The sequence below is a fragment of the Phycodurus eques genome, chromosome 1, assembly GCF_024500275.1.
Source record: "Phycodurus eques isolate BA_2022a chromosome 1, UOR_Pequ_1.1, whole genome shotgun sequence".
In the NCBI taxonomy this organism is placed as follows: Eukaryota; Metazoa; Chordata; class Actinopteri; order Syngnathiformes; family Syngnathidae; genus Phycodurus; species Phycodurus eques.
In genome coordinates this window covers 37,177,112-37,204,635 of record NC_084525.1, presented here as the reverse complement: position 1 = coordinate 37,204,635, position 27,524 = coordinate 37,177,112, and the positions used below count along the sequence as shown (strand labels likewise).

Genomic DNA, 27,524 nt, shown 5'->3' with positions numbered 1-27,524 from the left:
TCCATACAAAAAGAGACAGCAGCTGATAGCAATTTGAGTCTGGCACAGAGTTAATTTAAGTGTTGTGTATTGGCCCAGATGACCCATCCTTTTTGTCACATGTACAAAGCTGTCCTCTGTACAACTGAACTGCAATGTATTGTTTGATATTTTTGGGTGCTGTCTCAGGTATCGTCCAGAGCAGCGATGTTTCCCATAGGCAAAAAGAATAACAATGGTGTTTTTTTGTTCACAATTTGTAATGAGTAAGAGGGATATAATTTTATTTTTAAATAAAGCTTTTTTTTTTTTCTGTGAAAAAAAGTCTCCGACTGGTGAAACATTTGACATTACAGCAGAACCGATGAGTTATTTACTGTTGAGATTCAGCAGTAGGCTCTCCAGCAGGTTAGTTGTCATTTGTCAAAAGGGTTATGTCTACATTTAGAACACAGGCACAGAACAATACGTATTATTCTCATGTAGAGTTCCAATTAAATACATGTACCCAAAATACCTAATTGCACACAGAAAAGAGGCAGAAATACTGTTTACGCTACTTGGCTACAACTACTTTTCATCAAAACTCCTTCCTTTTCTTACCAAATAGGATTAACGGCAGACTGTGTACATTCAGTTACAGTCAGTGGTCCCACCATGAAAATGTCATTCTTTGAAGGTCGCAGACCTGCATAATTCTTTACATTCATGTTGCAGTTTGACTCCTGCTGTGGGCTGACACCATCATGACCTGCCGCACAGGGGAATCAACTGCTGGCAAATGTTTCGCAAAGCAGTTTGTGTACATTTGTCCCAGCAGCCCTGTCTGTCAGTCCCCTCGTCTTATTGAAATAACGAGGCATCATGATCAACCTCATCAAGAACGTTGATATACCTGTACACTACATTCTAAAATGGCCAACATCTTCCATACTGTTCAAATAATTGAATGGAGAGAATGTTGGTATCGGCACACAGGTTCTGCAGTGTCTCTGGCAAGGGTGGGTCGGGGGGTGCTGTGTAGACCAGACCCTTTGTCTCTCCAGTCCCTCCCTCCTTGTCCACATCTTCTCCACTGTGAGCCGTCAGACGGCGTAGCGTTACTCAAAGCGCTCGTAGTTCCTTGTTTGTCTCACTCGTGGGATCATGTCCAGCAGCAGCCTGCAGAGATTGTGAACAAGGTGAAGATGATGTAGTGTGTCATTCTTCCAGAAACCAAATCCAAAAGCCCTGTCACTCACTTGACTCCGTAGGCCAAGATTATAAGGCCAATGAGGACACCTATTGTCCCATCTAGGTACCACACTATGGGCTCATGCTTGAACACCTCTGCACTGATGAGGATGGAGAAGCCCATGATGCCCCCCACCAGAGAGTTGAAGCCTTCAAAGAGAAACAAGCAGCTGATTCGCTGTTGCTGTGTGAAGACCTCTGTGTCAGCTCTCCCTGAGTGTGAGTAGCGTACCGTCCGTGATGAGTGCCCGACTTGTGAGCACCTTTCCCAGCATGAACTTGATCACGGCCAGGAAGATACACACCACGCCGCTGACGATGGAGACGCTGAAGAGGAGGTCATCCTGGCCGGAACAGAAGGTTTGACTTTAGCCGTGCAATCGCGACATTCCTCTGGGTTCAGAACTAGGTCCTCTTTCTTTTACTTGTCATCACTGTTTCAGTCAGATCGCTTTAACTTCTTGGAATGATACTATCTAATGTATATTAATCTTTTGCTTAATTTATCATTTAATCTACATCCGCCCAAGTCACGCCCTACACTAGTAATTCCCAACCACTGTGCCGCTGTATATTGGTGACCATTGGGATATCATCAGCTGTGCTGTGGGAAATTATTCAATTTCACTAGATTGGTCTAAAATTGATGAGTTGTTTCCTACAAATAATGTATTTCTCAGAAAGTAATTGCATTTCATTGACTGATAGGATTGTTTCTGTCCTATCAATTCCATCATTAAGATTTTATTGACACTGACAATCCTTGAACGCAGCACACACATGCGACACCAACTGTGAAGTTTTGTTTACTTCTCTCCCGATAGTAACCAATAGCCTGTGTAGTTTCCTTTTCCTTTTTACCATTAGGCCGTATTCCCAATATTTATTGTTTTCAAATATGCCAAAAGGTGAGACTGATGAGGCTCTACTGTAAAACTATTACAAAGCCTCATGTGAAGGTGGTTTGTTTTGAACACTGAATACAGTCATTTTTGTAACTTGGTTACATTGGTCTAATTATTTGCTTGACTGATGATTCTCTGTTTGTATTATATTTTATTGTTGCATAATTATAGACCACAGCTATATGAATCTCTCTAAGCAGAAGTCCAGCATTGGTGTTTTGTTTTTTTAACTTGAATACCCATCTGCACATTACCACTCTCACCAGTTAAATTCCTATATACTGTACATCATCTTCCCCTTTATATGATCCTCTCCATTTTAGTATCTTTCATCGTCTATCGATACAAATAGTGACATGCAGAACAATTAACTGCTCTTACATTAGATGGCAGAAGGTACAATTTATCTGTTTACCTAACCGTTACCTTTCATACAACAGAATAAATCGAGGCTTCCTGGGAGTACAGTTTCTCACAAAAGTGAATAAACCCCTTACATTTGTGTAAATAGTTTACTAAATATTTTCATGGGACAACACTAGAGAAATTACACTGCTACAATATAAAGGAGTCAGTGTAGGGCTTGTCTGTATAACAGTGTAAATTTACTGTCCCCTAAGAATAACTTGTATGTATAAACCCCTAGCAACAAAAATGAGTACAGTTCATCCCCAAGTACAAATGTCCAAATTGGGCCCAAAGTGTTATTTTGTATGGCCACCATTATTTTCCAGCACTGCCTTAACCCACATTGGCATGGAGTTCACCAAAGAATCCTCTTCCTCTCCTCCATCATAACATCTCGGAGCTGGCGGATGTTAGAGACCGTGTACTTCTCCACCTTCTGTGAGGATGCCCCACTGATGCTCAAAATGGTTTAGGTCTCATAACATGCTTAGTTTCTGAAGGGAAGGGGAACATGCGCTGCTTAAGTATGTAACAGTACATTTTGGTTTTCATGGTTCACTTTGTAATCCTCACCTCGTTACCCCTAAGAACGCTTGACACCATCTGAACCATACGTTTATCTTGGTGTCGTCAGACCAGACAATATGGTTTCAGTAATCCAGGTACTAAGTCTGCTTGGCTTCGGCAAACTGTTTGAAGGCTTTATTGTGCATGGTATTTAGAAGGGGCTTCCTTCTGGGACAACAGCCATGCAGATCAATTTAGAGCAGTGTGTGGCATATGGTCTGAGTACTGACAGAATAACAGAATAACTGCCCCTTCAACCTCTGCAGCGTCTGCCGGCAGCATCATACCTCTAATTTCCAAAGAGAACCTCTGGATATGAAGCTGAGCATGTGCACCCAATTCTTTGTTTGCCCATTATGAGGCCTGTTGTAAGTGGAACACTTACTTGTTAAACCACATTATGTTCTTGCAATTCCATTTCAAGGTGTTTGCGATCTTATAGTCTAGGCCATTGTTATAAAGTGCAACAATTGTTTTGCTGTGAGAGATCTTTGTCATGAGATGCCATATTGAACTTGCAGTGACCAGTGTGAGTGTGAGAGTGAGAAAAACAAAATGAAAACACGTGCTCCCCATTCACACCTAAGACCTTGGAACACTTAACGAATTAAATGAGGCCATGAAGGGAAAGGGAAATCCCAATTTGGACATTTTGACTTGGGGAGGTACTCATGGATGGGTACACCCTGGACCGGTCAGCCAATTCCAAGACACAGCCAACCATTCACACTCACATTCACAGTTTCACACCTGTGGACTATTATTCTTCAACTAACCTAATATGCGTGCTCTGAGCCAAGATTCTAATCCTTGACGTCTCAACTGTGAAGCAAATGTTCTAATTGCTACGTGATCTTCCTGCGTGTGTCATACAATTCAACAAAAGAAATGTAGGCAAACAAATTGGCTATACTCTAAAAACTCCCAAGGTCTCAGCATGAGACCTCAATTCAGAAAGTCATAAAATACTCTAATTGTGTTTTGTGTATTCTGTCGTTTTGCAGGGTGTTAAGAGAACACGAATGTGAAAAGAAAAAATATACATTGAAAGAGGCTAACCAATTAACAAATGATTGTCTTTTAGAGGTTCCACTGTAAGTGGTTCTCAGTCTGTACAAGAGCCCAACTAAGCCCCATGACCTTTAGCTCATTGAAATTCAACACATTTGGGTTGGCATTTGGGCCCATGGGAGGAATGAGAAGACCGACCCCACCCAAGAAAAAAAAAAAAAAAACAGACCGTGTGACATAGAAACCCTGCACAGAATGTGAATTACGCTTTGACATTTGCTTTTGACACCTCAAAATCCCTCTGTACAACTGAAAAAGATAAATCGAAGGAGCATCAGCAAATGGGGATCATCTTCAGCCGGAGTTTTCGGTTCACTGCATTGATATTAATCCCAGTGTTCCACAAACTTCTGATGAGGTTTGGTTCTGCTCACTGAGTGAAATTCTACGAATGCCATCACATTCTTCCATTCTGATTTCTGAGTTCGTCCTTGTTGCCATTACTCCCACGTCCTCTACTGCATCTCCACAGAGACTACCATTACCTGGCAACTGGGTGAAAAAGCTATTTGAAGAAGTGCGAAAGCTACAAAGTCTTCACACCTTGTGTCATTCTGCAGCTGCACTCATTTGAGGAGCCAAATGTGCAACAAAAAAGGTCGTTATCGCCTGGTGAAAGTTAGTTTCTTCTGACACAGTGGCATCTCCTGTCATTTAGCCTAACAGATGTGTTCTTAGGACCTGCTCTAGAAATGTCGAACAAAGATGCTCAGTACTTATTTGCAAGGGGTAGCGTTTCTATGCTGGCCCCATAAAATGACTACCCTCCCCTCCAGTGACTGACCCCATGTGACCCAAGTGGGAAAATATTGAGCAGATGAGTTAAAAATAAATAGAAAACCAGCAGTGTGTTTTTTTCCCCCCATTGAGTAACATAAATAATCTGCTCTGTATGGTGGAAGCTCAAGTCCAAAAATCTCCATCTTCAATTGGGATTAAATTCTGATGCTGCTGCTAAAATATTAAGTGCTGCTTTATCAGCTGTTTGTGTTGTAACGTCTGCTCTTACCACTTCAGGCAGCAGCTTGGTGGCCAGGTCATGGATTGCCTTACCCATTATGCACAAGGATGACAAGATGAAGATCACACCCAGGATAAGGCAGGCTCTGTAGCAGAAAAGATGCACATTATCAATTGCAGAACCACACCTAATAAGAACACAGTGGAACCTCTTCTAATGCCAAATATCTGGTGAGACCCGGGAAGCATTTAAAGCAGGGGTGTCACACTCATTTTTGTCACGGGCCACATCGTAGTTATGACTTCCCTCGGAGGGCCGCTACAAATGTGAACCCATATAAATGAAAGATTACCTCCTATACTGTAATTACATACAGTATACACAACACATTGATGAATAGCCAGTTTTGAAATCAGAAGCCTATAAAAACATGTCTTTCAACTATGCCATTTGCACAACCAACATTGTCCCAGATGATCGCACTACTCGTCACTTTAAACCGTGAAGTCTCAGCGCCCGATGCACAATGGTCATTGCACCGGACTATTGCAATATTAGTCATTTGAACTGCTCCTCATTCGAAGTGCTAGAGGACTCTGCATCTTTTAGCACAATTGTCAAAAAAATAAAATCAAAAATAAAATAAAATGTACCGGCATTACCAGATAACTAGCAACCCTTTACTGCTCAGTGACTGTTTTTTTTTTTTTTTTTTCTTTGTCAATGTCTTTCTGTCTCCAAAGTGTTCTGTAAATTGACTGTCTGTTGTCGTACTAGAGCGGCTCCAACTACCGGAGACAAATTCCTTGTGTGTTTTTTGGACATACTTGGCAAATAAAGATGATTCTGATTCTGATTTCGTTTTAGAGGGGGATTGGTAACAAGAAAATGCTTGCAAATATCTCAATGGTATTACACCAGAACACAATGAGCAATTTTGATTTGCTTTTGCGGGCCACATAAAATGATGTGGCGGGCCAGATCTGGCCGCCGGGCCACCAGTTTGACACCTGTGATTTAAAGGATTAACTCCATGGGGTTTTCTTTTTCTCTGGGTTCTTTTTGTTTTGAAAAAAGGTACTAGCCATGGCAAAGAAGTGTGATGATGACCACAGAACCAGAAATGAAAGGCAGTGTGATGTAGGAAACTAGTACACGTCCCTCTGTTCTACCTGTTCCGGAAAATACTGTATGGCTAAAGCAACAATGAGTTAACATCAACATTCAGATTGTCCTCCAGGCCCTCCGCATGTTTATCACTGCATCTGACATCCAAGTTAAGGGTGAGTACATTATTTCTTTGCACAGTGATTAACTTCTTTTTACCGTTTCAGCCTTCCGCTTTCTATTGCGCTTGTCCTCATTGGGGTCGTGGGTGAGCTGGAGCTTAACCGAGCTGACTTTGGGCCAGAGGCAGGGTAGACCCTGAACTGGTGTTGTTGAATTGGGATTGGACCAGCATACAAGAGACTGTGTTTGAATTTGGTTCCACTGTAATAAGCAAAGGCGGCACGGTGGCCGACAGGCTAGAGCGTCAGTCTCACAGTTCTGAGGACCGGGGTTCAATCCCCGGCCTCGCCTGTGTGGAGTTTGCATGTTCTCCCCCGTGCCTGCGTGGGTTTTCTCCGGGCCCTCCGGTTTCCTCCCACATCCCAAAAACATGCATGAATTGGAGACTCTAAATTGCCCGTAGGTGTGAATGTGAGTGCGAATGGTTGTTTGTTCGTATGTGCCCTGCGATTGGCTGGCAACCAGTTCAGGGTGTACCCCGCCTCCTGCCCGATGATAGCTGGGATCGGCTTCAGCATGCCCGCGACCCTAGTGAGGAGAAGCGGCTCAGAAAATGGAAGGCAACAATGATTTTCTTAATTTCTGAGAATTACAGCTCGGGTGTCAAATTAGACTAACTGCTCCTTTAGAGATCTGAATAGTGCATTTCCTTATCAAATGAAAATTCTAAGAAACATGTCACTCCTTATGCTGCACTGCAGTTGAGTGCAGTGATTCTCAACTGGTGGGTCAGTACCCAAAAGTGGGTCGCGGACCCAATTTGTGTGGGTCACAGACAGCCCGTGAAATATTTATATATTCCTAATCTGATTTTTCCAGTACTGTACAGAGGCATACTAAGTCCCCACACGCAACATAGTAGACAAGATATGTTACTTCCTTGTTTTCTAGCCACTAGTTTACTCTGAAGAGCTGCTAACCTATAAAAATTCATTTCCAGAACAATTTGTCCAAATTTCTCTGAATATCCATATTTTCAAAATTTTGTGAAGAACATTACCGCTGGACAGTTATTGCAGTATATTTTTTAATAGGATACAAATAATTCAGCATGTTGTTCAATTGCACAACATAATCATTACTCTATAACTGTTTCTCCGGGCACTGCGGTTTCCTCCCACATCCCAAAAACATGCATGAATTGGAGACTCTAAATTGCCCGTAGGTGTGACTTTGAGTGCGAATGGATAAAAATAATCAAAGGTTATGGCTTTAATATTTGTAATTTTAGTGCTTTTATTGCATCAACCTTGCAATGGCGGATGCAGCTGCAGCCTGAATCAAAGTATATGAGATTTTGACATGCCATCGTCAAAAATATCTGCGTCTATGGATTACTTCGCCTTTCCCAATTCTGTTTTCAGCCTTGGTTGGAAAAAAAAAAGAAGAGATTAATCAGATCTTAAAAGTCAATGAAAACTCAGCACTCTATTTTTCAAACAAGCAAATAACATTGCTGATGGAATGAATTGGATAGTTTATGCATAGACAATATTTTGTGAATGTACTTGTTTAGAAGTCTTCTCTTGCATGCTATTATTATATATATAGTATATATTTATAGTTCCTATATCCACTATTGCTACCGAAATGATGGAAATTTCCCCATTGTGGGACTAATACATTTTACAAATATTTATGATTAATAATCAATCAGCTGGTCATCAGTTCAGGGTGTACCCCACCTCTCGCCCAGAGTCAGCTGGGCTAGGCTCCAGCACGCCGCGACCCTATAGTGAGGATAAGCGGTTCGGAAAATGGATGGATGGAATGATATACTTTGAACCTGATCCCTAGGTTAATTGAAGACTCTAAATTGCCCGTAGGTGTGAATGTGAGTGCGAATGGTGGTTTGTTTCTATGTGCCCTGCGATTGGCTGGCGCCCAGTTCAGGGTGTACCCCGCCTCCTGCCGATGAGAGCTGGGATAGGCTCCAGCGCTCCCGCGACCCTTGTGAGGAGAAGCGGCTCAGATAATGGATGGATTGATAACCTGATCCTGTGCTCAGATGACGTCTCCAGTGACGTATGAATTCATTTCCAGTTCCGGGGGCGTCTTGTGTTGATATCTCCAGATATGTATTAATTGCCTTGTTATTTTGTTGTTCAAATGTGGTTACTCTTTGCTATAACGGGGTTCCAGCCAGACCTATGTGAGAAGTGTAGTGTATCACCCAATCACCTTTTTCGGTGTTTTGCAACTTTATGACACGATAGCTTAGCCATTAGCATCATGCATTTCTGCCTTTTTCTACCAAATCCTCGCTTTTGTTTCTTGATAATGTAAACAATAAGAAGCATGGTACAAAGTGTAGTTGATGCTTTTCCATGAAGGCGATGATTAGTGACTTACAATGCGTTGACACCGGACACAAAGAGAACTTTTGCCTCCGTAGCTTGGCAACCGAGGGGCGTAATAAAATAACGTGGCCCCAAGCATCTTTTTCTCTCTATCTAGTTTCAAAACAATACATTGTTTATTTAATCTAATTCATTTATGAAACTTTCGTCACGGTGGCCCGACAGAGCGCCGTACTGGCCGGTAATGTTGGACGTAAGTAGGATTTTTTTTCCCCCCCAAATATCTGGAACAATCTGTGTTATGGCCGTAATGAGTCAGCGTTCAGTGATTTCCGTAACAAAATACGGATGTTCCGTAATATTTGGCAGCTCTGACTCAGTGCAGCTCAGCCTTTGGCTGGCGGACATCATGGCAAGCAATATGCCGTTGGTGGTACAGCAAACCCATTTAAAAAATAAATATTCATATGTGCTAACCAGTCCAAAACACACATGGTGAATTCACTGAAAACTGTCCCGAGGTGTGTATGTGAGTGCGGATGGTTGTTAGTCTAGATGTGCCATGCGATTGGCTGGCGACCAGTCTAGGGTGTACCCCGCCTCTCGCCCAAAGTCGGTAAAATGGACGGTATGGATGAATGTCTTGAATGGCTCATATTTCTTAGAATGGCCATTTGTAACCTTTAACCTTTCAGCAAGCTCGAAATATCACATGTAACCACTGAAAGAACCTTGAACAATATAATTAACTGCTGCATGCGCAAAGCCTGTCAGTTCATGTGCACATATGATGTGTGTCATATACAGTGGGTCTGCTCTGGATGCGGTAACTGAGGCAACAGGCAGCACTATGCTGGGTGATGCAGCAGGACACACAGCGGATGCACACATGGCAGCTATTTGTGCGGCACGCTGTTCCCGTCAACTTGTCTTGAGCTTGTTACCTTGACAACCAGTTATTATTCAGCTCCTCCATTGCGACTCTGAAGGTGGCTGCTGCTGCTGTTGCTGCTGCTGATGATGATGATCAAGAAGACACGAGGAGAGGGAGGCTTGCTAGTGTCTCGCAACTCTATTCAACATGTTGATACTTGTCATGAAAGCAGCCATTGACATGAAATATGGCCCAAGTGTCATCTGGCCTGGGCTGAGATGTTGTCATGTATGTTAATTAAGGAGCATGAGATCTACAGTATATGGATATTCTTTTTCTCTCCGGTGTCTGCCTCAGATCTCCTTTACTGTCACTGCAGCAATTAACAACAGTTTCTCAGACACTTGAATGAAACACATCCTTCTATTTTGGTAGAAGCATGTCTCTCTCTTTCGCTCGCTCTCTCTCGCTTTCTCTCGCTCTCACTCTCTCTTTCTCTTTCTCACTCACTGAAACACACACGCACACACAAACACACACACCATTCTCAACCAGGTAGCGCTAAAATGCAAGTTGATCCTCATCTATAATTAATCCCAATAGGCTGAGGCAGATGGAGTCAAAACGACACGCTTGTCTCACACACTCCCGCATGAAAGAACAGACGACACAATTACAGTTTTTCTCAAATACTTAAACACATTTCTCAAAACTGACACCCATTTGCTCAATACCTTAAAACACAAATCCAAAAATTCAAGCTATATTCACAAAACCCCTGACTCTTCCTGCAAAACCAAACTATTGCCTCAGAACAGACCCCAAATCAGTCAAAATGAAAAACCTCACTGAACACTCATTACACACAGCATAGAAAAAAGGACAACGCAATTATCATTATCAAATCGTAAAGCTGCAGAAAATATCTTGTTCTCTCTGTTCACAATAGCAATGCCATCCATACATGCGTTTTCTTTACCGCTTATCCTCACCAGGGCCTCAGCTATCCTCGGGCGAGAGGCGGGGTACACCCTGAACCGGTCGCCAGACAATCACAGGGCACATAAAAAGAAACAACCATTCGCACTCACATTCACACCTACGGGCAATTTAGAGTCTTCAATTAACCTAGGGATCAGGTTAAAAGTATATTATTCCATCTATCCATTTTCCAAACCGCTTATCCTCACTATAGGGATCTTTCCTAATCAAGTCCAATCAGCATAATCAAACACAGCTGGACTCCAATGAAGGTGTAGAACCATTTTAAGGATGATCAGAAGAAATGGACAGCACCCGAGTTGAATATATGAGTGTCACAGCAAAGGGTCTGAATACTTATGGCTGTGTCATATTTCAGTTTTTCTTTTTTAATAAATCAGCAAAAATGTCAACAATTATGGGGTTTTTTTCTGTCAATATGGGGTGCTGTGTGTACATTAATGAGGAAAAAAATGGACTTACATGATTTTAACAAATGGCATCAATATAGGTAACAAAGAGTGAAACATTTAAGGGGGTCAGCCAATCACAGGGCACACATAGACAAACAACTATTCACACCCACATGCATATCGATTGACAATTTAGAGTCTTCAGTCAACCTACCATACATATTTTTGGAATGTGGGAGGAAACCGGAGGACCCCGAGAAAACCCACACAGGCACTGGGAGAACATGCAAACTCTACACACACACAATATGTATGCATATAGACACACCATTTTGTGTACTGCTCTGTATCAAGACAGACTATAAACATACGTAGTGAAAAAAGCAAGTAGGTCTACTTGGTTACGTCTCTGAATCTTCAGACAATGATGGACACAGTGAATCTGCTCAGTTTGGGCTACACTCGCTGCATTCCCACTTCCCTTCATTGTCAAACCATGGGGGGAAAACATGGTGTACGAAAATTGCCCGTATTTCATCTGAAATCCGTAATAGTCCTTTGTCTAATACTGTAGCTATTCTCGCTCCTCTTCCACCTAGACCACCTTTTACTCTTCCTCCGTCTCTCTGATTGTCTCTGCAGTCAAACTTCCAAAACCAGTGCTCACTGACCTGTCTTATATTCACATCATTAGCCACAAGTATGGTAAATGTTTAGTTGCTGTGTTTTAGTTGAGACACGTGCTTTATTTGAGTTTCACTTTTGGTACATGTACTTACCATTGTGCAACACAAGTGCATCGGAGTGCAAAATGTGTTTCAGTGGGTGAAAATATGCTGACTCGGTGAAAAGTGCTTCAATTCAATAAGCGGGTTGAGGGCACTGAAGATTTGGTTCAGACAATGGGGTTATGTGTTTTAGCAATTGAGAAATAGTGTAATTACAGGACTCACATGTATTCCCGATGAGCTGAGTGGACGGCTGCAGCATTGCTGTAACGCCACAGCACAATGACCGAGGACAGGACATCCAGCGTTGCATCAAACTGTAGACACAAAGGAGATTTAAGCACATGAATATGGATGTTTATTTGATTACGGGCCTTTTTGTGTCCTTGATGTAAAATTTAAAGAAAAAATATATTTAAATAGAGTTTTTCAATAACCAGCAGTGGGTGTGCCTAATTATAAGTGTTGTCTAAAATTTCATGTTAATATTAGTATATTTTGACTTTTTTTTTTTTTTTTTTTTGGAGTGGTTTTATGGCGGTATTTTACAGTTTTCACCAAGTCCCTAGCACAGGGTTTGGCTATATGAAGCTCTATCTTTCTACTAAAAATTGCTAAAATGGTGTAACTTTTACCATAAATTCCTTAAAATATAATATAATTAATCATTTCTCATTATATATACAAAACATTTCAAATTCTGTCATTTATTTTTCCTAAAATATGTCTGTACCTTAAAGTTGCTGTCATTACCGCCACATTGACCACCAGTTTCAGATCAATAAAGTTTCTTCAAAATCTGATTATTTAATTCCCTGTGTCATTTTGTCTTGTCACTCAAGCACATGCTAGGGCAGAGAGAAGTCAGACATTTTGATAACTGGAAGAGTAAGTTTTTTCCTCATTTGTACCCTTAAATCACATAATATTTGTATTGCATGTCATTACCAAACGACTTGTAGTGTTAATATGTTTAAATATTTTCCTGTAAAAACTTGATAATCATATAAAAATGTTGTACAGGACTAGCTAGCTAAAAGAAAAAAGTAAGCTAACTACCAGCATAGCACAGTTAGCTAAAAACTTTGAAACGTCATTACCATCACATGTCATCACATAGTGCAGTGTGGTGGTGGTGATGACAGAAACGAAAATCAAAAGTGCCCGAAATCAAATAAACACCCATATACGTTTTAGACACAATTCAAAATATGAAGTCCACTTACAGCAAATCCAAACGCAGAAGCGCTGTGTCGCATGATAGAGACAGCTGAAAAACACCAGAACAAGGGTATCAAATATAAAATACTATGGAGCAGTCTTAATGGTTTGAATTACCTGTTTTCAGCAATCATTTTGACATAGCAAAAGAGTAGGACAGATACAATTGAAGGGATTATGCGGAAAAACACAAAGAACTGTGGACAAATGTTTGTAGATGGGTGGTGCATGGGCTAAGGGAAAAACATCATTCTCCATGAACCAGGAGGTAAGTTTTCATCCTGACCGTGGAACAGTGGACCAGCTCTACACCCTCCGCAGAGTCCTGAAGGTTGCGTGGGAATTTGCCCAACCTGTGCTTTTTGCACTTGAAGAAAGCGTTTGACTGGGTCCAGACGGGGGTGCTCTGGGAGTATGGGTTACTAGATCCCCCGAGACAGGCTGTTCTGTCCCTGTCTAACCGGTGTCAGAGTTAGGTCCGCATTGCCGGCAGTAAGTCTGATTAATTTCCAGTGAGGGTGGACACATTGGACTCATACTATTCTCAAGTGCACTTCTCTAAAGACTCTTAACTGATAGATAGATAGATAGATAGATAGATAGATAGATAGATAGATAGATAGATAGATAGATAGATAGATAGATAGATAGATGGATGGATGGATGGATGGATGGATGGATGGATGGATAGATAGACTGACTGACTTACTGACTGTAGCAACCATGCATATTGTTGTTCTGTGGTTTCTGATTGTGTGGGGGTCCATGAAGGCAACTCTTTGTGTGCGTGCGTGCGTGCGTGTGTGTGTGTGCATGTATGTACGTACGTAAATGTGAGAGAGTGTCGGTTAGATGTTGGGAATGCACTTAATGTTTTAAAAGCGCACGCACACCCACCCACACACACCTACACACAGACTTGCTCCCACCATTGTAGTTTTGATGCAAAGCGCGAGAAATTTTTTTTGTTCCCAGTGACATGTTTACGCAGCTGTTTAAGTAGCAAAACTGTGGGTGATTGACGGGGAGAGAAGCACTTACTTATGTGCACGTCAGCGGTGCAGCACGTTAAACCAGCTCAAGAGCAGTCCGGACTCCAGACGACAGATGAATGCTCTAACTTTTCATTGTAAATATTATTTAAGATAAGTATTGTAAGTCCTTCAGTGAATCAGTCCTTACCTCATGACGATTTCTGACTGTGCACTTCGGTATGAATAATTAACCCACAATGCATTGCGCACTAAACACGCCAGTAAATCTCTTTTCGTAATGTATAAATAAAAAAGTAAAAGCAATCAAATGCACTTTTTACAATGGAAAGTAACAAAAAGAGTGTGGCAACAGTGAAGCTGTGGATTGTACGATAAACAATGACCTCCCAGTCATTTTCCTCAATATGTTAGAAAGGAAGCGGTCTGCCTAGTTGGTAACATGTAGTTGGACAGATGAGTTGCTGCTTCTTTAAGTCATCATCCACAAATGATTGTTTGTTAAGAGTCATTGTTGACTCAATAGAAACTATTATTGGGTTGAAGAAGTTACTGTAATTTGATTCCTTACATTACATTGCTCATTTATCAAAATGGTGGCCTTTTTGGAGTAACATGTTACTGTCATCACTGGCTGCCACTACTTTTTTCCAGAATTTTGGAGAGAAATAGCAAGTTGAAAATAGGACAAAGGTTATTGAGGTTGTTAGGGTCTGAGCCAGGTGTTTTGAGTATCCGTGTTACTGCGGCAGACCTGAGAAATGACGGAACTGAACCAGAGGTGACAGAGGAATGAATAATGGCAGTTATCAGAGGGGTAACAAAGAGGGAAGACAGGCAATGACCAGAGAGGGGGCCAAGTTGGCAGGAAGATGGCTTGGATCCGGATAGGTCTGCAGCAGAAGGAAGTTGGAAACAAGAGAGGTGTTTGGAAGGAGGGAGATGTAGAACTGGGGAAAAGGAACAACTGGAATTGTGGTTGTTCAGTTGCAGATGGATATTGTCTATTTTTGTGTAAAACAAAATGTCACGAGAATGTTCCGCCCAGTGGTTCTCATAAGTCGCAGTGAATGAATGGTAAACACCGCGGTGTGCAATTTTGCACACCTGCAATGGAGGGAGGAAGATGCAAATAGGAAGTGGGGAGGGTTCCTCTCCTCCCGGATTTATTTTTAGTGAGAGCCACTAGGGGGTCCAACAACCCTTCCTCAGCCATGCACTCAGAGCTCTCTTTCCTTTCATGCTGTTTCTCCTGCAACAATAGTCAAATCCTCCATTTCCTCCTCCTCTTTCATCATCTCCCTCCATCTTGTTTCCGCCTGCGTTTCATCATATATAGCACACATGAATACCATTGTGGAGGTATATTTGTATCACACCAGCGGCAGTATCAAAAACATGCGTGACTATTAGTGTTCAAAGTGTTGAGGAAAATAATTGTAATGCACAACCTCTTGTGCATCATATTGCTATGCTGTTGTGTTCTGCACTATTGTGTAGTGTACCGCAAACTACAACCACAGTGTCAATTAAAAATTAACATTATCTTTTATGATGCAGGTCTTATACTGGATGCCATTAGAGTCATCAGACCTTTTCCTATTACTTAGTATTGTATATCAATTCCTCGTCTTGTGAGCATGAAGGGGGGAATCAAGAGCTACACTGTATGGCAAATCAAACCTGACAGCTGTTAAAATGGAAGCAAACACTATGAGAGGGAGTGGCTGTGTTGCAAGGTGTCACACACCTAACACAAACAAAGAGAAAGGCTCATGCTCATGAGGCTTGCTGCTACAGTCTGAACAATGTCTAAGACAGAGGTGGGCAAAGTATGGACCATGGGCCGCATACAGCCCGCTCATTTTCTTGAATCCAGTGCTTCTCAACCTTCTACACTAAGTACCACCTCAAAAAATACTTAGCGCTCTAAGTGCCACCATAATGACCAAATTTAAAATAGGTACCATAGTAGGCCTACGTGTTCATCAAAAATGATTCCTAAAAAGTATCGTCATCATTGGACATTAACACTGCGTTTAAATATAGGAAAAGAAAGAAAAACACTGTCTCCTGATCCCATTAAAATGTATTGCACATGATTTGTTACATAAAATTGTACTTAGATAAATGTTTAAAAACAAGCAGTTCTACAAGGTTAAATAAAAATCTATTGTACTGTACTAAAATCCATCCATCCATTTTTTACCAATCATGCCCTTTCCGGTCTCACTGTTATTGCCCACTTGAGCATTGAAGTCCCCCAGCAGAATGATGGAGTCCCCACGGGAGCGCTCTCCAGCACCCCCTCCAAGGACTCCAAAAAGGATGGGTACTCTGAACTGCTGTTTGGTGCATAGGCACAGTCAGGACCCGTCCCCCCCACCCGAAGGCGGAGGGAGGCTACCCTCTCGTCCACCGGGGTGAACCCCAACGTACAGGCGGTGAGGTAGGGGGCAATAAGTACCCATACCCTTTCGGGCTGTGCCCGGCCGGGCCCCATGGGTACAGGCCTGGCCACCAGGCGCTCGCCTACGAGCCCCACTTCCAGGCCTGGCTCCAGAGGGGGGCCCCGGTGGCCCGTGTCCGAGCAAGGGAAACCTAGATCCATCTGTACTAAAATGTAAAAATCAAATGTGGTCCTTGAGCACAAACGTTAGCCCGCCCGAAGGCAAAGGCCTCTCACGTGTGCCTGAAATGTCATGAGCTGTAGATCGGATTCAGCCACGTTGAGCTGTTCCTCCTCACTGTCTGGTTCCTTTATTAGGAGTCAAGAGGGGAAATGCCATAAATGAATCGACGAGTTGAGACTACTGCTAGTTAATTGGCTCCTCCTCCATAGTCCTACTTGTAACATCTGACAAGCGCAATGGCTTATTTTTCACATTGCTAAAACATTGCTGCTGTCATGAGCTGTTTTAACGAACAGAGACTTCGATTTTAGCTCCATTCCGCTCCACTCGCTCAAAATCTGCTAAGGAACAGCAACAATACAGCACACGAGCTAGAAGTGAAATTCTAGGTGTTCTGTAAACATGCCAAGAGGTAAGGCACACCAGGGTGATAATGCAAAAACGGCATTGCTGCACATGACAAGTTTCACACACGCGAGCAGTGCAATGCAAATGTTTGCATTGCAAAGGCAGCAGATGGTGACAGACCCACATCCAAACTGGCTACGTGTTGGACCATGACATCACATTTACTGACTCTGTGTTACAAGTCTCAATTCATAATGCTGCACGTGAAACAGGCCAGCTGGAGGATGAGAGGTCTCCTGAAAGAGAACAATCAGGAAAATATACCAGTTTTTTTTTTTTTTTTTTTTTGTCAGAGTCTAGCATGCCACACGCAGCTCACAGTTTAACATTCACATGACACGGAGGTCAACTCTGAGACAAGCTGGCCCGCCACTCCAGCAGCCGTATCAGGAAAGGAAGTGGACACCATGTTTTTCGAAAACATGAACTGAACTCACTTTCACCCGGCAGCAAACTGTAATAAATAAAGGCACAGACTGTAACCACATTTTAATTACACCGAATTTCAAAGGCAAATCACAGGCCCAAAAAGGGGCTTCCCATGACAGCATTCCCCCCACTGTGGTATTTACTGAAAATTGGTATGGCCCCATCATCTTATATCATCCTCATGTTATGATTTGTGTCATTGAATTAGGACTGTTTTTTATGTTGCACTGTTGCTTAAAAAACAATTTATAAAAAGTAATGACATGAGGAATAAATAGCTTAATTTAAGAAGAACTGTCAATAGACCAGTAAACCTTGACTTGCCGCAATTTCTTAAAAGAAGTAACCTAACAAAAAAAAGCCTAACAAAAAAAAAAAAAAAAAACACCAGTGTCTCAAAGCTGCATGTCAGAGATGGGGACTCGAGTTTTTGACTTGGACTCGAGTCGACTTGAGTCACTATTTTGATGACTTGATATTGACTTTACAAAAACAAAACAACTTGACTTGAGACATGATGAATTGCAAGACTTAATTGTTGTTCATTTTATAATTTCGGTGTAAAGATAAAATATAAAAGTAAATGAGTAATGTTTCTACAGCGGCGGCACGGTGGACGACTGGTTAGAGCGTCAGCCTCACAGTTCTGAGGACCCGGGTTCAATCCCCGGCCCCGCCTGTGTGGAGTTTGCATGTTCTCCCCGTGCATGCGTGGGTTTTCTCCGGGCACTCCGGTTTCCTCCCACATCCCAAAAACATGCATGAATTGGAGACTCTAAATTGCCCGTAGGCATGACTGTGAGTGCGAATGGTTGTTTGTTCCTATGTGCCCTCCGATTGGCTGGCAACCAGTTCAGGGTGTACCCCACCTCCTGCCCGATGACAAATGGGATAGGCTCCAGCACGCCCGCGACCCTAGTGAGGAGAAGCGGCTCAGAAAATGAATGGATGGATGGATGTTTCTATGGCAACACAATCTGGGAATGGCACTACCTTGATTGAAGGATCCACCAGTCCAGCGGCGGTTCTCTGATATGGGCAATATGGGCGGCCGCCCAGGGCAGCATTCTGTGGGGGGTGTCAGTTAAACCCCACCCTCGCTATGGTGAAGCTTCTCAGAACAGACATACTGCTTTTTCATGTCATGTCAGGATGCTCCTGAGAGTTAATACGTTCAGCAAGAAAAGTGTTTTGTAAAACGGAGAAGACCGGATTGCAAAATTTGTTCATAGACAACAAGCAGCCAGACTACAACATCAAACTTCGTTTTTCATTTGAAGACCCGCTCTGCCCACTAAATAGCTGTAAATTTGTTAGCCCGTTGTGAAACGCAGTACAGTACCGTAGTAACTTCACATTGGGAAATGGAACACAGAACAACCTATTATCAGACTAACTTTATCTGGGGGGAAAAGCAGCAGGCTCAGTACTTTACTCAGGAAAAAAACAATAGTTACACAAACACGGGTAGTGGAGTGATACAACAGTCCACATCATAAACAGGTCCCGTGACGTCAACTGTAAACCATTCTTCTCACCGCAGGAGTTCACCTCTTTCATCCTTGCCGCTATCTACATTACTCCCGAGGCTAACACGAACGCCAGACTGCTAACGATCGCTGAACAAGTAAATGAACTTGAATAAAAGCACACGGATTCACCGCTCATTATCTTGGGGGCTTTAACGAAGCTAAACTCAACTAACTCCCTAAATTCAAGCAGCACATCAACTGTCCTACCAGGGAAAACAACATTCTAGACCACTGCTGCACCATGCTAAAAGACTCTGACCATGCTATACCCCATGCAGCTCTGGGCTCGTCTGATCACTGCTTAATTCACTTAATGCCAACATAAAGACACAAAATTAAATGTGCAAAGCCTTCCACAGGAGCTGTTGAGGCAGTTCTATACAACAGTCATCGAATCAGTCCCTTATTCATCCATCACAGTCTGGTTTGGTGCTGACACAAAAAAGGACAAACTCCAGTCGGACAATTAGGACTGCCGGAAAAATCATCTGTACCCCGCCCACCCTTGAGGACTTGCGCGCTGCCAGAACTAAGAGAAGAGCATGCACAATCCTCATGGACCCTCCACATCCTGGTCACCACCTCTTCCAGCTCCTCCCCTCAGTTAGGTGCTATCGAACAATGCTAACTAAAACCAGCAGACATTCCAACAGCTTCTTCCCTCTTGCCATTAAATTGCTAGAGGACTTTGCATCATTTGTAATTGTATCAGCATGACCATATTACGGGTAATCTTTTATTGCTAAGTGAGTTTTATTGCTCTGTAGTGTGTTTTTATGTCTCAAAAGTATTTTTTTTTTGTCAAAATGGCTGTCTACTGCCGTACTAGAGCTTCTCCAACTACCATAGACAAATTGTTGTTGTTTTTTTCGGGGGGGTTTGGAAAATAAAGAGGATTCTGATTTTGATTCTGATAATGATTTGATAATAGTCACTGATGGTGTCGTGGTGCACTCGCCTGACTGGCGACCAGTTCAGGGTGTAGTCCGCCTTTTGCCCAAAATCAGCTGGGATAGGGTCCAGCGCCCCGCGACCCTAACCAGGATAAGCAGTGTTGACAATGGATGGATAATGATTTGAGAATAATAAATCTAAATATGCTTTGAAATGGTGAATTAATAACTGTGTGAATAAAGTAGTAATGCTTTTTCATTTGGGTACATTTCAGGTAAAAACAGTAATGCAACATACCGGTATATGACTTTAAAAAGAAGCAAATTTGAATTTAAAAAAGTACACTGAATAAATATGATTTTAAAATGAAGCAAATTTAAGTTAAAACTGTACACTGAATAGATCCATCCATCCATCCATTTTCTTCCACTTATCCAAGGTCAGGTCGCGGGGGCAGTAGCTTTAGCAGGGACGCCCAGACTTCCCTCTCCCCAGCCACTTCATCCAGCTCTTCCGGGGGGATCCCGAGGCGTTCCCAGGGCAGCCAGGAGATATAGTCTCTCCAGCGTCTCCTGGGTCGTCTCCTCCCCGTGAGACATGCCTGAAACACCTCACCAGGAAGACGTCCAGGAGGCATCCTTATCAGATGCCAGAGCCACCTCATCAGGCTCCTCTCAATGCGGAGAAGCAGCAGCTCTGCTCTGAGCCCCTCCCGGATGACCGAGCTTCTAACCCTATCTCTAAGGGAGAGCCGGGACACCCTGCGAAGGAAACTCATTTCGGCTGCTTCTACCCGGGATCTTTCCAGAGATGAGGGTAAGAACGTAGATCGACCGGTAAATTGAGAGCTTCACCACAGCAGACCAATACAAAGTCCGCATCACTGCAGACGCTGCCCCGATCTGCCTGTCGATCTCCCGTCACATCCTTCCCTCACTCGTGGAGAAGACCCCAAGATAACACTTGGGGCAGGATCTCATCCCTGACCAGGAGAGGGCACGCCACCCTTTTCCGACTGATTAACATGGTCTCAGATTTGGAGGTGCTGATTTTCATCCCAACTGCTTCACACCCGGCTGTAAACCACTCCAGTGAGAATTGGTGGTCACGGCTTGATGAAGCCAACAGAACCACATCATCTGCAAAAAGTAGAGATGCAATAACGAGGCCACCAAACCAGACCCCCTCTATGCCTTGGCTGTGCCTAGAAATTATATCAATAAAAGTTATGAACAGAATCAGTGACAAATGGCAGCTTTGACGGAGTCCAACCCTCACCGGAATCGAATCTGACTTACTCCCAGCAATGCAGACCAAACTCTGACACTGGTCATACAGGGACCGAACAGCCCATATCAGGGGGTTCGGTTCTCCACACTCCTGAAGTACCATCCACAGGACTCCCCAAGGGACACAGTCGAACGCCTTTTCCGAGTCTGCAAAACACATGTAGGCTGGTTGGGCAAACTCCCATGCACCTTTGAGGACCCTGCCGAGGGTGTAGAGCTGGTCCATTGTTCCACGCCTCAGAGACCCCAGACTCTGCTTCCTCTTGGGAAGGCGTGTCGGTGGAATTGAGGAGGTCTTCGAAGTATTCTCCTCACTGACTCACAACGTCCCGAGTCAAGGTCAGCAGGGCCCCAGTGTTGATGGGGCACTGCTTCCCCCTCCTGAGACGCCGGATGGGAGACCAGCATTTCATCAAAGCCGTCCGGAAGTCGTTCTCCATGACCTCACCGAACTCCTACCCCGCCTTTTGCCTCAGTGACCACCAAAGCTGCATTCCGCTTGACCACTCGGTACCCATCAATTGCCTCAGGAGTCACACAGGCCAAAAAGGCCCAATAGGACTCCTTCTTCAGCATAACGGCTTCCCTTACCCCTGGTGTCCACCAACAGGTTCAGGGGTTGCTGCCACGTCAACCACGGACCACCTTATGGCCACAGCTCCAGTCGGCCACATAACTTCACCCGTCCACTCGGGTGAAGTTCTGCCGGAGGTGGGAGTCAAAACTCCTTCTGAGAAGGGGACTCTTCCAGACGTTCCCAGTAGACCCTCACAATACATATGGGTCTGCAAAGTGGAACTGGCATCTTTACCCTGGATGCCAATACATCACCAAGTGGTGATCGGTTTACAGCTCCAGCCCTCTCTTCACCCGAATGTCCAAGACATGCAGCCACAAGTCAGATGACAGGACCACAAAGTCGATCATCAAACTGCGGCTTTGGTTACCTGATGCCAAGTGCACGTATGGACATCCTTATGATTGGACAAGGTGTTCATTATGGACAATCTGTGACGAGCACAGAAGTCCAATAACAGAACATCGCTCGGGTTTTGATCGGGGGGGCGTTCTTCCCAGTCACGTCCTTCCAGGTCTCACTGTCGGGGAGTCCCCAGCAGGGGCGCTCTCCAGCAACCTCTCCGAGGACTCCAAAAAGGGTGGGCACTCTGAGCTGATGTTTTGTGCATAAGCACAAACAATAGTGAGTACCCGTCCCCCAACCCGAAGGCAGAGGGAGGCTACCCCCTCGTCCACTGGGGTGAACCCCGACATGCAGGCACCAAGCTGTGGGCCAATCAGTATGCCCTCACTGTTAGTAACTCCAGACTGGAAGAGAGTCAAACCCATCTCAAGAAGACTGGTACCAGAGCTCAAGCTGTGTGTTGAGGCGAGCTCGACTATATCCAGTTGGAATTTCTCGACCTCACACACCAGCTCAGGCTCTTTCCTTGTCTTGAGAGGAGACGTTCCACGTCACTACAGCTAGCTTCTATAGCTTCTTGGCTCCTAGGGATCATTGGGATACACAAACATCTCCACCACGATAAGGCAACGGCTCAGGGAGGGGTGTTGATGAATTATTCCGTTTAATTCTTCTCTCGCGAACGCAATAGCAATCACACTACTGTTTTCTAACTAGTACTGGCACACACAATGTATTTTTGCTTTAAACATTTTGGGGTTAGTTCCCGTTGAAGGGGAAAAACATACTTGAAGTGAAATGCGCTAACACAAAAACTGCCTGGTAAGATGAAATAGCTATCTATCAGACAAAGAACAAGCATATTTTACCTTGATTTAAGATTTAATTTTGGTTACAGTTTAGTTTTAGAAATGTGGGACTTCACTGGCTCTCAGCAGATTTTGCCTGTTTGCCCTTTGCCAGTTTTCTCTCTGACTTCCTCCCACATTCCAAAAACTTGCATAGTTGTATGGATGGATGTACAATGTATTTAAATTTAATGTTATGTTTATTATTAAGCGGCACGGTAGATGACTGATTAGCACATCTGCCTCACACTTCTGAGGACCGGGGTTCAAATCTCGGCCTCACCTGTGTGGAGTTTCCAGGTTCTCCCCGTGCCTGGGTGGGTTTTCTCCGGGTAATCCGGTTTCCTCCCACATCCCAAAAACATGTGTGGTAGGTTAATTGAAGACTCTAAAGTGCCTGTGGGTGTGAATGTGAATGTGAATGGTTGTTTGTTTATGTGTGCCCTGCGATTGGCTGGCAACCAGTTCAGGGTGTACCCCGCCTCTCGCCCGAAGGTAGCTGGGATAGGCTGCGGCATGCACGCAACCCTAGTGAGGATAAGTGGTACGGAAAATTGATGGATGGATGTTTATTATTATGGTGGTAGAGATGCACTATACTGTATTATACTGAGATGTGTTTCTAATATTTTGCTTACCTCTTTTCATACAGTACATGAGAGGGTCAAAATATTCGAAACAGTTGTCAGTATAATGCAGTATTGTTCTATACCACTGCAAACTATAACCACAATAATAAATATTGTGAAAGGAATATTTTTTTAACAGTGTCAATTAAAACTGGACATTATTATCTTTGAATACAGTATCTGATGCAGCTCTTGTCTTGGATCTCTTTATTTTGCTGTTCTTCCAAGTCCAGTCACTCACTGAAGGCGGCAATGGCCAGGATGATCGTCGCCCCGATGGACGCCCAGGAAACCCACAGGGCCTTTTTGCGATAGCTTTGTGCTTCGTGTGGTTTCAGGCGCATGCTGCTCTCCAGAAGACCTGTTGGCGAGAACATAGGGCACGGTGAGTGACGCTTGAGGATCGAGCTGCTGTTAACATTTTCTCTTACCGTTCGTCATTGTACCTAAGAAGTTAGATGTGACTGTGGTGGCACCCAGCAAGGTTCTTTTTTTGTAACACTGACATACATTGACACACACGAACACCAATTTGTGAAAGTATACGAAATTAAACAAACAATCAGGAACCAGAATGAAAGCCAAAATGTACAGCACTCATCATGATGATCTGAATTTAATTCATTGTAATTAGGGGCTGAGCACAAGGCGGGACGTGTGTGTATCCTGGTAATGAATGTATGTATTTTCAGGGTCTCCAACATGACAACCCCAGAACAGAATACCCCAGAATTAACAGAATACATGAAAACATCTCTTTTTGATTTAACCAGCCATTATGGGCAAGTTCCCTACTCCTACTCGGGAATTTCCTCAAATGAGCTTGTGCCAGTCTTCACTCAGATCTTCAATAGATCTCTGGAACTGTGCGAAGTACCATCCTGTTTCAAACGCTCCACCATCATTCCAGTCCCCAAGAAACCTGCAATCTCGGGTCTAAATGACTACAGGCCTGTCGCCTTGACATCTGTGGTTATGAAGTCCTTTAAACGTCTCGTGCTGGACCACCTCAAGAGCGTCACAGGTCCCCTACTGTACCCCCTGCAGTTTGCCTACCGAGTGAACAGGTCTGCGGATGATGCAGTCAACATGGGACTGCACTTCATCCTAGAACACCTCGACAGTGCAGGGACCTACACAAGGATCCTGTTCGTGGACTTCAGCTCAGCGTTCAACACCATCATCCCAGAACTCCCTTCATCCAAGCTTCTCCAGCTCAGCGTCTCACCTACCATCTGCCAGTGGATTTACAGCTTTCTGACGGGCAGGACACAGCAGGTGAGGCTGGGGGAGGCCACCTCATCCACACGCAGCAGCAGCACTGGGGCGCCCCAAGGTTGTGTCCTCTCTCTGCTGCTCTTCTCTCTCTACACAAACGACTCCACCTCAGCGCACCCGACTGTCAAACTCCTGAAGTTTGCAGATGACACCACGGTCATCGGCCACATCAAGGATGGTGACTAGTCTGCATATCGACAGGAAGTGGACCGGCTGGAACTTTGGTGAGGCCGACACAACCTGGAGCTGAACACGCTCAAGACTGTAAAGATCATCGTGGACTTCAGGAGGCATCCTTCACCACAGCTCCCCCTCACGTTGTCCAGATGTCTTGTGTCAACTTTCGAGACCTTCAAGTTCCTGGGAATTACAGTCTCTCAGGACCTGAAGTGGGCGACCAACATCAACTCCGTCCTCAAAAAGGCCCACCAGAGGATGTACTTCCTGCGGCTTCTGAGGAAGCACGGCCTGCCACAGGAGCTGCTGAGGTAGTTCTACACAGCGGTCATCGAATCAGTCCTGTGTTCTTCCATCACAGTCTGGTTTGGTGCTGCTACAAAAAAGGACAAACTCTGACTGCAACGGACAATCAAAACTGCTAAAAGGATTGTCGGTACCCCCCTACCCACCTTTGAGGACTTGCACGCTGCCAGAACTAAGACAAGAGCGTGCAAAATGCTCTTGGACCCTCCGCACCCCAGTCACCAGCTCTTCCAGCTCCTTCCCTCAGGTAGGCGGTACCGATCAATGCAAACTAGAACTAGCAGACATTCCAACAGCTTCTTCCCTCTTGCAATCAATCAATAGCTAACCTACAATTCCATTACAACATGATGGCAATTTTTTGACTTGAGTTCGTTGTCACATTTCTGTGGGGCCAATTATATATTACTTGTGCACTCACTGTAGTTGTCTCGCCACGCTGCACTATTTGCATATCTGTTTTTGACCAATACTGGCCACTCATGCCAGAGTAGCATCTGCTCCATTTGCACACTGATTGAGGAGTATCTACAACATTTGCACAGTCAACATTGTCCCAGATTATCACACTACTCGTCACTTTAAACCACATACACTCCCAGAAGTCTCGGCGCCCTTTGACAATGGTCATTGCACCGGACTATTGCAATATTAGTCATTCGAACTGCTCTAAGTGCTAGAGGACTCTGCATCTTTTTGCACAATTGTCGAAAAAAAAAAAAAAAAAAAAATTATATAAAAATTTTTTTTATATATATATATATATATATATATATATATATATATATATATATATATATATATATATATATATATATATATATATATATATGGGACCTCCTCCCACTGGGACTTGCCCGGAACACCGCACCAGGGAGGCGTCCAGGAGGTATCTTAACGAGATGCCCAAGCCACCTCATCTGGCTCCTCTCGATGTGGACATTTTCATTGAAATCATATAACTACTGTTTATTCTCCATATGCAAGCACAGTGTTAACACTCAAACCGTGCATAATGTTACAGTGGCATACAATAATAGGAATAAAAATGCTGCTTTGTTTTTTATGAACACTTACTGTATTTTAAGACTGGTCATTATGGTGGTGCTTTGAGAGCCAAGTTATTTTTTATGTGGGTCTTGATGGTGTGAAACGTTTGAGAACCACTGGTTTAAAGTATAACACTGGGGAGCAATTTGGAAAAAAAAAATCTGTTGAGTTAGATTTTTATGCTGATTAAAACTAAAATTGGCATGCTGATTCCAAAATAGGAGTCAGTTTTTTTCTACCAGGTCAAGTTTTTTCTCCACAGCTTACCCTCCAAATAAGTAAAATTCCACTGATTAGCTGTCGTAAGAATTGCCAGCTGATTACCATTGGACTCATCTTCAGCTACGTGGCAACTTGTTTGTGCAGTCACAATTGAGAGGTGATAGGTGTGTGCAGCTCCCTACACGTCAGTACTATCAATATCTGCAAACAGAAAGCTAGCATAGTAGGAATTAAATGGATTTGTGCTGGCTTTTCTCTTAACCTTGTAACCATGAGCATACTGTTCTAAGTTTTCTTTTCTGTTTTATGCTGTTTTTTGGGGTTTTTTTTTTAGTTTTCAAAGCTTGCAACTATTCCATCTTAGTGTTTTATTTACATAGGTATATATATTTCCTTTGTTCCATTTTGTTCTCACTTTGTTAAAAAACTAGAGAAAAACTGAGATCAGTTTTGGATTCCGTACCCAAAAATTAGTTTGAAACAGCTGTCAAACCTAACTCAACAAAGATTGTCTTCACCGGTGTAATTTTAAAGTCTTATTATGCCACAATCATTTACTGCGCTCTAATGTTGACACATCCTGCATATTAAATGTTGTGCAATTAAATATGCCGTTAATCCATGTACATGTTCCTCTCCAAAATTGCTCTCTGACACGCTTGATTGAAAAGTGTCACATGTACAACGTTGGGTCCATTTATAGCCTTTAAACGCACCGTGGCACGTATCCGCCGAGTGTCAACGTTACCTCCGTCCTCCATGCTCTCGGTAATCCTCATCTCCTGGTCCATCTTGATCAGCTCTCCCTGACCGCCGTTTCTGGCCTGATGACGCTGGTGGTCTTCTTCTCGCTGCTTGGGGGAGTCGTTTGCTGCCGTGGGCTCCTCTGCTGCGGCCGAGTCCGTCATGTCGGCGCGCTGTTTTGGGACTCCTATGAGGCGCTCGGAAAATGTCACAGCCGCGTGAGAGGTGCGGACGGTGGCA

General features: G+C 43.6%; 2 protein-coding genes across 3 annotated transcripts in view; one reads left to right on the top strand and one right to left on the bottom strand.

Moving 5' to 3' along the window:
- The window catches only part of mgat5 (alpha-1,6-mannosylglycoprotein 6-beta-N-acetylglucosaminyltransferase), a 122,288-nt gene extending 121,994 nt beyond the window's left edge, over positions 1-294 (top strand). Inside the window, exon 17 of the mRNA XM_061691022.1 lies at positions 1-294. This exon is cut by the window's left edge and continues 2,784 nt beyond it. The gene's annotated coding sequence lies outside the window, so the exon portion shown is untranslated.
- Positions 1-27,524, bottom strand: part of LOC133410192 (transmembrane protein 163a) — a 27,726-nt gene extending 202 nt beyond the window's left edge. The window contains exons 1-8 of one of the 2 annotated variants that reach the window (XM_061691034.1): positions 27,289-27,524; positions 23,749-23,868; positions 12,937-12,980; positions 11,936-12,027; positions 5,173-5,269; positions 1,445-1,556; positions 1,221-1,362; positions 1-1,140 (exon numbers count right to left, since the gene is read on the bottom strand). The exon at positions 1-1,140 is cut by the window's left edge and continues 202 nt beyond it. In XM_061691034.1, coding sequence (XP_061547018.1) covers positions 1,080-1,140; positions 1,221-1,362; positions 1,445-1,556; positions 5,173-5,269; positions 11,936-12,027; positions 12,937-12,980; positions 23,749-23,868; positions 27,289-27,448 — 828 coding nt within the window. In that variant the 5' untranslated portion in view covers positions 27,449-27,524 and the 3' untranslated portion in view covers positions 1-1,079. Of the gene's footprint in view, positions 1,141-1,220; positions 1,363-1,444; positions 1,557-5,172; positions 5,270-11,935; positions 12,028-12,936; positions 12,981-23,748; positions 23,869-27,256; positions 27,268-27,288 lie in introns of those variants that run through there. The other variant, XM_061691044.1, reaches the window with a different exon arrangement.